The sequence below is a fragment of the Symphodus melops genome (genome assembly GCF_947650265.1).
Source record: "Symphodus melops genome assembly, chromosome: 1".
Taxonomy (NCBI): domain Eukaryota; kingdom Metazoa; phylum Chordata; class Actinopteri; order Labriformes; family Labridae; genus Symphodus; species Symphodus melops.
This window is the reverse complement of record NC_136691.1, coordinates 14,979,959-14,992,804: the sequence shown is the minus strand read 5'-3', so window position 1 is coordinate 14,992,804 and position 12,846 is coordinate 14,979,959. Positions and strand designations below refer to the sequence as shown.

The window sequence follows — 12,846 nt, the reverse complement described above, 5'->3', positions numbered from 1 at the left end:
ATTACAGACAGTGATGTGCTCAGGTTTTCATTAGAGGTGAACACAGACTTCATTCAAAGCTCTCACCATTTTAAATATTGCTTCTTAACCCTTTGTTGTTTTCATGAGAATCTTCAACTTGGAATTAGCCCGACAGTCTTCCTACAAAATAGTCCTCCACACACTAGTTCTTACCAAAAGACCAGTAAGTGTGTCATCATTATTTGAGTTAAAATGTGCACTTCAGGCTCGCATGCATCTCACAATCTAAATCTTTGTGGATGATATGCTCTCTGCTTCTTAGTTTAGCATTATGACCCTGCAGGATACAAAGTAGTAAAGAACAAGCAAAAATGTCCAAAAATACGAAAACAAGTGTCCACTTTGGTTATGTAATATATCACCGAAAAAATTAAACAATGCCTAGTGAGGAGGAAAGAGAAACAATATGACACCAAGTTAGGACTTTTATGAAAGTTTTGATTTTGATGCCGTAATAAACAACAGATCAAATCATTACTTTGCAACACCACCAACAGGAAATGTGTTTACCCAGATGTTGTGGTTTGGCTGATGATGACTCCCAGTCCCAGAACAGAATGTCATGGTGTTGTTGGTGTTTCTGTGAATGGACTCGATTGTGCTGCTCCCTTCTAGGAGCCATTGTCCTCAGACAAAACCAAAGTCCTACCCCCCCCCCTGTAATTCTTTCATTGTGCCCCTCCCTCTGTTAGGGCTTTTGTACAAATTATGTTAAATGTCCATAAAAAAACGTTCATCCATGTCCAAAAATGAATTTTGCCACGCAGTGTAAAAAATAATTTAGCCTAAACTGTGGTTGCAGATTTTCCCTAAACTTGTACATGGTGAATAATCCAGTCTGTAGCTATCATTTTTTAAACACAAAACAACAAAAAGTTATACTTGTCAGTGACATGGCCCTTGTCTTGGCATGAACACTTGATAAGCTGAGAGGACTCGCATGCGAACATTTATCATGTAGAGCAGAAAAACCCCATTAATGATTCACTCCTTTATACGTCACACTCTAACTCTTTATTTTGTTAAAGCTAAAACTATTTTATTACTCTTAAATGACGTCATTGTGTAGAATATATGTCACTATGTGTGAATCAGTCAATCATTACATGCATGCTCATGAATAGCTCCAGAGTGTCTGTTTAGTGAGTTCATCTTTGGAAGAAGAAGAACCTCCTGAGCGGCTGTCATGAAAGAAGTCGCCAGAGTCTTTTTTTAAATGAAACTTCAAACTGACGAGGGTAAAACTGATTTAATCACGGAAATCTTTCATAATCATTTCCTTTGCTGCCCTGCAGGAGAGCCAGACAGAACAAATTAATGGCCTCAAACAGGAAAGATGGAGAGATAGTTTGATGGGAGAGAGAGAGAGAGAGAGTGTGTGGGGTGGAAGATAACACAGAAGCACATGCAAGCTAGAGAGGTTAAAGAGTGAGAGAGAGAGAGAGAGAGAGAGAGAGAGAGAGAGAGAGAGAGAGAGAGAGAGAGAGAGAGAGAGAGAGAGAGAGAGAGAGAGATGGAGGAGGAAACGAGGGGAGGAGGAAGAAGCAAAAATGTAAAGAGTCATGCAGAGAGTGTGGAAGCTGAGAGGGCTGAAGGCTCTTTGTGATGCATAGTGCAGCACTATTATAGCACAACAGATTATTATGCAGCACACTGCTGCCTTTAGAAAACTCAATACAGGATCAAAAAGGTGTTAAATCAGAGATAGAAACTTCATCCCACAGGCATGTTTACACAACTCTGCCCTCTAACCTGCATTCACTGTTGGCCTTGGTTTACACTGTAAAGATTTACTGCATCACAAAAATAGAAATCCATCTTTGTTGGTTGAAAAAAAAAGACAAGAAAAGAAGAAAAAGGGCATGTTAACAATCGAAGACTAAATGTATACTGATGTGATTGTGATCTCAATTCTTGAATGCAAACGTTCAGATGTGTTTTAAAAGCTTGAGTTATGTTTTAGTCACGAGAAAACAACCTCAAAGAGTTTGCATCCTACACCCAAAACGTCCACAGCAGGATGTTGAGCTTTATTCCTAAAGGGCAAAACAGTGTCTCATAAAGACTGCTTTATGCAACTACTGTATTAGATCCCCCTACTAGTCACAGGGTTATAAATACAGACGTGTATTTTGGTGAAGCAAGCCTTGAAATTGCATGGATCACCTGAAAAATGTAATGTATCCATTTATTTTTCCAGAATAATCCAACAAAACTTTGAATAAAGCTGTCGTTTCAGGCAATGATGCCCATGAATGATATGGTTGGTTCGCTGGCCTGCACCTTTACATGTTTCTTTCTTAAACTGATCGAAAGCATTTAAAAACATCAAAGACACAAAAAAAACTTCTAATTCTTTTTTTTTTTTTTTCTTCTTCAGATCCGGTCACAGTTTTAAATACTCCTCAAGGGTATCCCAGAATAGAAACAGAACAAACAAATGCATACAAATCTTCATCTCATCCACTTAAAGCTGAGCAATGACACCCTAATTCAACGCACACGTGTCAGCAACTCCTTCCACTTTTGGCTGATGTCCACTGAAACCTCCACAGATCGACACCAGGTTTCTGACCTTGTTACTATTTTCAGTCTGTGAACACTAAGTGGCTCCTGCCTGATGAAACACTGACCTATAGATATTTAACTGATCACAAATGACATTCACAAAATGAAGTATATCAGAACAATGCAAAGGATGAAGGACGTAGACAAATGTTTTGTACACATCGACAGGCACGGGTCGGCGTCTTGCACTGAATCATCTGCTGACAAATGCCACCGCTGATGGACTTGAACATTACCTTTCAGCCAAAACCTCAAACAGGTGTCATAGAAGTGATTTTACACCCTTACCAGTTCTTATTTTCTAACAATCTATTTGAAGACTTAAAAAAAGTTCATTTTTGGCGTACTGCTCAAAGCATGCTCTGTAAACTTCAGGGTGACAAATTCTGCCTATAATCTGCAAATAGCTACTATTATGCCAAACTGGAACTGAAAGCTTGAATGGCAACATTAACAAAGGAAGACAGGTTCAGCTCAGAAGTAGAGGTTTCTTAACGAAATGGTTTTTTAATGATGAACAAAATTGTTTTGGCACACCATCTTTCTTTGTATCAGGCATTGTGGAGCTGGAAACCCCTGACCTGGATTGTACTCCACGGAGATGAATAATTTATCTAGTCAGGATTGAATTGTCTCGAAGGCCAAGCTCAACTGCTGAGACACAACAACACGCGCACACAAAAATACACAAAGCAAGTAAAGGTGCTTGATCATGCCCTCGCATAGCTCAAAAAACGTCATGCTTTCCAGCGTGTAGCAGAGACCCTCTCACAACACAGGGTGACGTGTAGAGACCCCCCCCCCTCTGGGAATGCCTGCCTGCATGCATGCATGCACACACCAATAAACGACTTAGTGCACAACTCCTGCCTGCAAAAGAAGCACCTCTTGAACTGTAATTTATGGTCAGATTGTAAAGCACTTTGGGAAGTTTCAGACTAATGCTTGCAAGGTTATTCTGCCAAAGAGTAACGATGTGACTGAGACGAGAGAGTGCACCTCCAAAGACGTGGCAGAGATTATGGGACTCCATTCATCCAGGTGTGTGAGACAGGAATGAGACTGTGTGTGTGCGTGTGTGTGTGTGTGTGTGTGTGTGTGTGTGTGTGTGTGTGCGTGTGTGTGTGTGTGTTCTAAATTTATTTTAGCTTTAAATTACTTTAGGGGGTTTTTTGCCTTACAAATATCTTGGAAACCGAGAGCATTTTAATGCATATTAAAGCTAAGTGTTCTCTGTTATTTACTGCTGTACTAGAAGCCTTACATAACACAAGTAGGCTACACATTCACACATGATAGATTTAACCTTATGCGCACACACACACACACACACACACACACACACACACACACACACACACACACACAGATGCTCAGTCATGCAAAGACACTCAAACTAAATTATACAACGGTTTGCTCAGACCGAGAATTGATCGGTTAAAACACACTCTATGAGTGCTGCTGATACACACAAAAAGAGACTTAAAGGTATCGCTGTAAGGTTGTGAACACTGTTTATTTATGTCACAGCAAACAGTAGCCCAATTCAGTCTGACGTTTAAAGTGCAATATTTACGAGCCGATCAAGATGTACCTCCTATCTCACAAGCAGCGTGCTACATAGAAACCTACTGATACATGTTTAAAATGTAAAGTCGCTGATGTGCTAAAACAAGCAGAAACACTCAAAATACCAAGTGTGTATTTATGTTGAGGCAAAAGTCCAGCTCCAGTGAGGTTGCAGATCTATGGATTTTTAGAGTCAAATGACTGATCAGTTAATGTACAAATAATCTGTGGTTGCATATAACTGCTGTGTAAAAGCAATACTGCACTCCTGGTCATGCATGCTGTCGTCGGATTTCAAATACTTGTATAACAATAAGTGCTTGAGTAACAATAAAAATCATGAACGTGATCGCATTTACAAGAGCACACACTAGACTCAAAGATACTCAAAAGACAACTAGTCCGAGGGCAGAGATCCTGACTCCCAGGATGATTTGTCTCTGAACCATCTGTCACCATCTGAGCCTCCACAGGCATTTCCCTTTTTGTACGACACCACCTGAACATACACACACACAGACAGAAACAAGGACCTTATGCATGTGGGTGTTGGTGTTTGTCAATACACTCTGTCTATTTTTGGTTGCTGCGTGCATGTCCACAGTCTGCTGCAGCATGATGTATTCATGTGTTCTCCTAACATCCACGTTCATTTTCTATTCCTCAGATTGTAATTTAGAGTCATAAATTGGTTTTGAGCTGCAGATCACTCCCTTTCGTGCGTAAACATGCACATTCATCTCATACATAATTGAAAATGCAACATGAAAAGGACACATGTTCCCTTCAGATAAACAAGATGAGGGAGGGGCGATGTGTCCTGCTTCAGTCACCATGGAGGAGGAGAAGAAGAGGAGTTCTAATTTATAAAGAAGGTGAAACGTGAGGAAGACTTATGGTACACTTTCCTTGAAGGGTATCATCCTTTTCCTGGTGTACGTGAGTGCAGCTGTACTTGATCAGAGTGAGAGGAAACAGGCACAAAGTGAGGCAAAATGTGCTCATCGTTAATTTCATGGTTCAACTCCTTTGTCGTGCCCTGCTTTGTTGTTCAATTCTGTCCACTTCTCATCCCACTTGTCCTCTCCAGATCTTGCTACTTGAGATGATTTAATTTGCTCAAAAACCGTTCGCCCACACATTTCACCTTTTTTTCACTCCCAGGAGTTATGTTTGTAGAACAGTGAACAGCATCGTGTGAAAAAGAAGCTTTTCATCATTTGCAGCGCTTGCAACACGCTGAGAAGTGTGTAGCATCTCTCACTGAAATCATGTTTTAAGACTGGTAATCAAGAAATCCACAGGATGTTAAATTATAGCTTTGGCGAAGAATATATTTCATCCAAGTGCACTTACATTTATAATTCCACCCACATGAAAATACTCATTACATCACAGCTCTTACCTGGCCAAAAACGCACAGTTTCTTTCAGAAAATCAAAGTGCTCTGGATAAGCCATGGTGAGGACTATCAGAGCCTCATCGAAGTCACATTTCACTCCAAGAAATCCATTTTGCTCAAGTGCCTTTTAAAAAAAAAAAAACATGACAAATGTAATCCCATGCTCGAATTATTGAGCAATTGATTTCCAAAGAGGAGAGACCCTTCAGTGAAGTAATCAGATTGACCAATCAGGAAGCCTCTGCAGCCCCAGGAGTTTCTACTACTACTACTGCTGCTCGTCTGCTGCTGTGACTCTCCCTGCCTGCACGCTCTGATAACTCCCAATGTGAGACACACAGGGCACAAAAAAGTGCCTACGCCAGCAGCCTGGACCAAGGCATGGCCAGACAGCTTTAGCCCGGACCCATCCCATTTCACTTTCATTGTTCTCTAACTGAGTTTGATTGGCCACATCCCAAACTGAGCAACCCTCTGACCTTTACTGTCCTCCCACTTGTCCATCTGTCAACAGAACCACAAAAGCAACAAAAAGTCTAAGTGTCTTCTGTGGCCTGACTGTTTGTGTCCTGACTGCCCTGTCAAACAAACACTCACAGAGACACACACACACACACACACACACACACACACACACACACACACACACACACACACACACAGACAGACACACACACACATACACACACACACAAGAGGCTCCCACTGATGCCAGCATGTGTGGATATCAACTTTGGTGTCAAGTGCAGCACCACCAGGCGCCCTATCGCTGCCTCTTCCACAGGGAGGAAGACAGATAGTGTGACGGAGCTGATAAGATGGAAGAAAAGGGAAACAAACAGCTGGTGCAGTCCGCGGCTGTGACAGAGCTTGGCTATTTGCCGATGCTAAGGGGACAGTCAGCGGTGGCAGCCAGGGACAGGCCCTGTACTGAGGGCAAACACACAAACACACACCAGCAGCGGCAGGCTGTCAGGATTACATGAGACTTAGAGAGAGAGAGAGAGAGTGTGTCGGTAGGTAGAGGCTGCAGCGGGCTTGTTCTCTGACTTGTCTGCTAGAGATGTCACTGGTATTCAATAGTTTTTAACACAATTTGAGAGTCTCAAAAAGATTTTAGTATTACAGTATACTATCAGTAGTCTAAACAACTAGCTTAATAACTAAACAAAGAGTCGTTTGCTCATGACTTCACACTGGTGTATAGAGTTTTGACCATTGGTGAGTACTAACATATGAGAAAAAAAACACGAGTGCATGCTATGTTTAGGAAAACGCTATATCACTATAATGAACGTCTAGTAAAAAAGTGTTATTTACAAGCTGCATAAAAGTGGATGTTAGCCATGGTCTTATCGTCTTTATCTGAACTTTCATGCTTTCATAATTTGTCCAGCATCAAATGTCCTCTTCTAGTCTTATTTCAGTTAGCATTCAGGTAAAAGTTAGACACACAGTAATAACCTACTATAGCATCACAGATCTGGCTGTCGGGAGGATATGAACATCCAACACTTGTTTTCACCCTTTTGAACATTACTGTCATTTTTCCAGGATGAGAAAACTGAGATTTCTGGGCACTGAAAAAAAAGACCTGACACATCCTTTCTGAATGAACAGGCAGCGAGGTGATAGTTACAGAGAGGTGATGCAGCTCTTACATCATTTATCAGCTCATGTTGGATGAAATATTCAGTGTCAAACTAAAACAAACAACATGATGAAATGAAACAGTCCACAGAGTCACATTATTGGACAGGTGTTGGCTGTTAGGTGTTTTTAATGCCTCGCTTTGAAGCGGATGTCACTTTGTAATGAAGCAGGGCTGTTGTCAAAGTCAGTTTGCAGCTATAGGGAATGAACATTTAAAGTCTAAAAATCATTTTACAAAGACCTATCTCACCTACTTTAAATGATACAGCCCTGCAACAAAAACTTATATTGACCAATGACCAAACTTTTAAAATCAAATCTATAATCAGTAAAAATGAAAAATCCTGGAGTCGAGTGTCTATTTGATGTTTTTTTTTTTCTCACTTGACCAATAGTCCAAAGTCCCTTGAAGGATGTCATACTTAGCACCAGCCTCTCAAACAGAATCCAAGCTGTCCCTTCAGCGCAGCGCTTCCCCACCTCCCCTCCTCACTTTACTGAGTGCAGCCTTCTCTCCAGCTGATCTCCACTCAGTTATGCAGCCCACAGTTGATTTAGTACTGAGCTCTTTGAGGTATTCTTAACAAGAAAAGGTCTCCTCTTCAGTACGTGATGTCTGTTGGTTCTCTAGGTACCAAGCTTCGCTGTGACGCCACAATTGACAGCGTCCCCGAGTGACCGGGGAAGTCTGTCTCTCCCCCCCCCACATGTTGGCAGGACTAACGGCTGGACAGGGAGGAGGTATCGTGAATGAAACACGTTCCAGTCTCTGAGTGAAACATTACAATTTGATGGAAGCGGCGGCCCGACCCATATGAACACAGAGCTGAGAACAACAAGTTCTGAGGGACACTGAATTCATTTTTGTTTAAAAAGGCGTTCATTTATGATCCCCTTCACAAAGTGCTATATCTGCTATGTTAAACATTTAAAATGTTGCATTTTATACCTTTAAAGATGAATGTTTCAGCCCTAAAACTAAATACAAAAGTTCTCAAGTTCTATGGCGGCTAAATATCTTCAAACCAGTGGACCAGTTAAATTGACGCCTTGTTGCACCCTTTAAATAGTGCAACATCTAAAGGCATGCATGGATCTGGACCTACTGTATCTGAGCAAGCCCAGTTTCCCACTGAGCCGCTTTTACATCATGAGAAGGCAGAATGTTTTTAATGGTTAAAACACTTGAGCAGTGGACACACCCCTCCACCAGCACTACAGGATATAAATACACATGCCACTTTCAAGGGTCTTATCCAGGCCATCTGTATCTCTCTCTCTCTCTCTCTCTCTCTCTCTCTCTCTCTCTCTCTCTCTCTCGAACACAAGCACACATGCAGAGGGGTAATGGAAGCGCTCTGGAGGTGGGAAGCTGCAGGGACAGCTGCAGACTAAAAGGAGAAAGAGACATCTAGAATTATAGCAGTTGAGGCTGATTTGGTTATGCTAAGTACCCCACTCTTTAAAAGCAGCAGTGCAGCACATTGCAAACAGCTAATGGGCAGCTTCATCATAACTGTCACAAGATGAATGCTTGTTAGAGAGATGAATGATCATTCCTGCAAAGTGTTTAAGTGCAAAGTGCAGGCTGTTACTCTTTGGCGGGGCAACGCATGGCAAATTTATTGTGAAAGGATGAATGAAAGGGAACTATCCAGTTCAGTCACTGCCTTAAACCGTCACTGATCTTTCACTGAGGTAAAAAGTGAAAGGATCGTCACGTGTTAACTAACATAAGGGATGAATACAGCAAGGAGGGGGGAGCTCAGAGGGTACTGAGAGATCAGGTGAGTTATCTAAATGAGATCTCTGCAGACCTGAAGACAGAGTAGCGTGTGTCACTGTCTGAGGAAGAGCATGTGTATACCAGGGTGTGTGTGTGTGTGTGTGTGTGTGTGTGTGTGTGTGTGTGTGTGTGTCTGTCTGTCTGTCTGTCTGTCTGTCTGTCTGTCTGTCTGTCTGTCTGTCTGTCTGTCTGTCTGTCCTGGCTTTTTAGGCACAAGTAAGCAAACCAGAGCTAAAGCAAGAATCTGATCGAGTCTCGTCTTTTAATTTGTTTTATGTTGATGTCAGACTAAATCTCACAGGACAATTTAGATTGTTTATAATGAGTTTTTTTTTTCAATAAAGCAACGGTTCAAAGAACAAAAGGAGGCTGCTTCTTTTACTTCTCTTTAAAAGAAAAGAATCAGGAATTATTTGAGAGGAAAACAGGGAGAGAGATGGAATGTTATCCCTCCAGCATGCTCTATACCAGGGGTCTCCAACAGGTAGCTCGTTGGCTGGTTTTCAGTAGCTCGCTGAGAGGTTGAACGATGGTGTTAAAACAAACAAAATAAATGAATTTAAGGTTTATGGCAATTTCACACAATTGATTTCACGTCAGCTGATGTGCGCTATCTGAATAAATGCAAGTGATGCATTTTTTTCAAAGTAGCTTTCAGACGAAGAAAGGTTGGAGACCCAGCTGCTCGATACAGTAGGGTCTACTTCCAGGAGTAGTTGAAATATAAACACAGGCTTTCCGTCTTCTTTCAACACCCAGGAAGAACTGTAAACCTAACTATTTCAGTAAACTCAAGAAACTAGCTTCTCTTTAGCTTCTTGTTTGCCACTGAGAGCTCGCTGTCTGCTCCACTTCATTGAGGTTCCATTCAGAAAAGTAGACGTATCTTTGCTTTCATCACTGCCCAAACCTTTTGTGCTGATCAGTTCTGTGTGACATGTTGATGAGTTTGTTTTTTTGGAACACCGGCATAATAACAGAGTATGAGTACTGACTTTTCTAAACAATATAAACCTTTAATGTTCTGACTGCAGACAAAGTTTTCTGCCATACCCAACCAAAACGTACCACATCTATAGGCACCTTCTCAGGTAAAAACTCTATTCTTTATTTTTCAGATGAGGGTGTATGAGGTGTATTAGTACACAGGGACATCGGTTGTAACGAGTGGTTATTTGATTTTACTGTTGTTCTATCAGATCGAACCAGTCTGGCCATTCTCCTCTGACCTCTGACCTCTGACCTCTGGCATCAACAAGGCATTCTCGCCCAGAGAGAACTGTCACTCACTGAATATTTTCTTTTTTCAGACCTATCTCTGTAAACTCTTTAGATGATTGTGTGTGTGGAAATCCTGTTCGACGAGCTGAACTACTCAAACCAGCCTGTTAGGCACCACCAACCATGTCACATTCACAGTCACTTAAACCACCTTTCTTCACCATTCTGATGCTCAGTTTGAACTTCAGCAGGTCGTCTTGACCATGTCTATGTATAAATGCATTGAGTTGCTGCAATGTGATTGACTGATTAGATATTTGCACTGAGGCACACTTGATCAGCTGTACCTCATAAAATGGCTGGTGATTGTATTTCAAAAGTACAGTTGCGCATGTTGCCTTCACACTTTGATGTTTCTGGTGGGGTTTTTCTCATGCTGACTCTAAAGTAGTACACCTGAGGTCCATCAATCCGTATAAATCAGTCCCAAACAAAAGCAGATAAAGCCATGTTATTGTGCTGCACAACTGAGCCTTCACACTGATGAAGACTTCAGGAAGAATCATTTCTCCGTCCAGCTACTAACACTAGCAAGGATGTGAAAAGGACACAGTGCCATATGGTGTTAGTTTCAGTGCTCCAGGGTTAACATCTGTATGCAGACTGAATCCTCATCCAGACTGAAGAGACCAAATGTTTCTTCTATGAAAACAGAGAGCAGTCTTTTCATAGTCCTGCCATTTCAATGAGAATCAGCCAGACATAAAGAGAATGACTGGCATCACTGCAGGGCACTGACTATGTTTATGTTAGCATCTGAGTGTGTGTGTGTGTGTGTGTGTGTGTGTGTGTGTGTGTGTGTGTGTGTGTGTGTGTGTGTGTGTGTGTGTGTGTACAGTTTTATCTGTCAGATCAGTGAAGACACTGAACACGAAGCGATGGCAGATTAGGTGAGATTATAAACTGTGTGATTACTCATCACAGCAGACAACATGTCACCTGGTGATACAAGGCAGCTCTATTTCATTTTCAATAAAAGCTCAGAGAATTCTTAGAGGTTTTGTTTTTTCCTGATGCACATTTTCTGTATTGACTATAGTGTCAGAAAGCTCCTCTCTGTTAGGCTTCACGTGTTGCTTGTTTGATTGTTAGTATCATGTTAAGCTGCACAATGACTGACATTGTGTTTTGATGATTCTCCATTTGAACTGCTCCTGACCCTGAAGACTCTGCAGGAACTAGGTAGGTTACTTTAGAGGAGGTCACAATGTTACAACCTATTAAAGAAATACACTTTATTATGAAGGGGAAAAGTGAACACTCTTTTCATTCTCCTTTCAAAGATGCATGTGAGTAATGTTTGAAGATCAGAAAGACCTTTATGTCGATGTGCAGCAGATCGACTCTTATAATACATTAGAATAAAGTAGTTAAATAATACTTTTTTAAACCCGAAAAATAATACTTTCTTAAATTTTTGTTCACATTTTAAAACTGTTTAACCAGATTTCCCAATAACTGAATCTTCTTTTACTTCTACTACTTTTTAATCTCCCACACGACCCTCTACTGTGGGAACATAACAAAAAAGGAAGATACCCCCGTCATAGCAGCATCACAGAATAATCTGATACATCTATTGTCATCAGTCCACAGCAGTCAACAACTTCTTTCTTTAACTCAGGAATCCTGGAAACCCTGAAAACTCTGATGACTGGAATATTGTACGTCTTATTCTGACACTTGATTGCTGAAATTGCCAACTGGAGCGGAGGAACCAGAATTAAAAAAATTAAAATGTATATGTATGTATTAAATTTAATATTCCCTTACAGTATCTTGTCATTAATTTAAAAAATCCCTTCAAAATGGTTAAAATCTCATTCATTCATTTTAAAAACATGCTTCGACATCCACTTGAATACATGTATCCAACTCTATTAAAACAATACTGTACATTGTTTTGAATGATTTCTTTTTTAAAAGGTCATTAACCCTTTGTAACCTCAGCCTTCAGGTGCTGACCCTTAAATCTCTGCAGCCTCCCTCCTGCTGCGTGATCGTGGGACTAAAAGCACTCTGTTCTTTGAAAGCTTCCTCCTTTCCACTCCATTATCTACACAAGCATGTTAAACCCTCATCTTAATCGTTTATTATTGATAGCTCTGCAGGAAGTCTTCCCTCCTGGTGTGATGGGGGGGGGGGATGGTTAAGGCTGAGATGTAAAAGAAGTAGGTGAGGGAAGAAGCAGACACTGCAAGCAGAGTGCCGGCATGTTCAACTCAAAAACTCCTCGAAGGCAATCGATGCAAACTCTAAACGAACACTGGAGCAAAAAATGTCAGCGCTCACATTTCAGTATCTAACTTTTCATAATGAAGACAAACCGCAGCTGGAGGAAATGAAAGTCAGCATTTCAAAGACAGCACAAGCAGAAAGTGCACACTGGCAGCATTATCCAGGATTACCTGTAAGTAGGATGTGAATGTTCTTCAGCGGGGGAAAGGTGTATATTATATGGATGAACCAGCATGTTTCATTTATGAGAGTAGGTGTGACTCGTAAAAAAAAAGAATTTTTGTTTTACCCTGTATAACTTTGGCTAAGGCGTGTACAGAAAAGTACA

The 12,846-nt window shown here is 41.1% G+C and overlaps 1 protein-coding gene across 2 annotated transcripts in view; it reads right to left on the bottom strand.

Moving 5' to 3' along the window:
* pak5 (p21 protein (Cdc42/Rac)-activated kinase 5) overlaps positions 1-6,186 on the bottom strand; it is a 47,133-nt gene extending 40,947 nt beyond the window's left edge. The window contains exon 1 of one of the 2 annotated variants that reach the window (XM_079354521.1): positions 5,564-6,186. In XM_079354521.1, coding sequence (XP_079210647.1) covers positions 5,564-5,618 — 55 coding nt within the window. In that variant the 5' untranslated portion in view covers positions 5,619-6,186. The remainder of the gene's footprint in view (positions 1-5,563) is intronic. The other variant, XM_079354522.1, reaches the window with a different exon arrangement.
* Between the last annotated feature and the right edge of the window lie 6,660 nt (positions 6,187-12,846).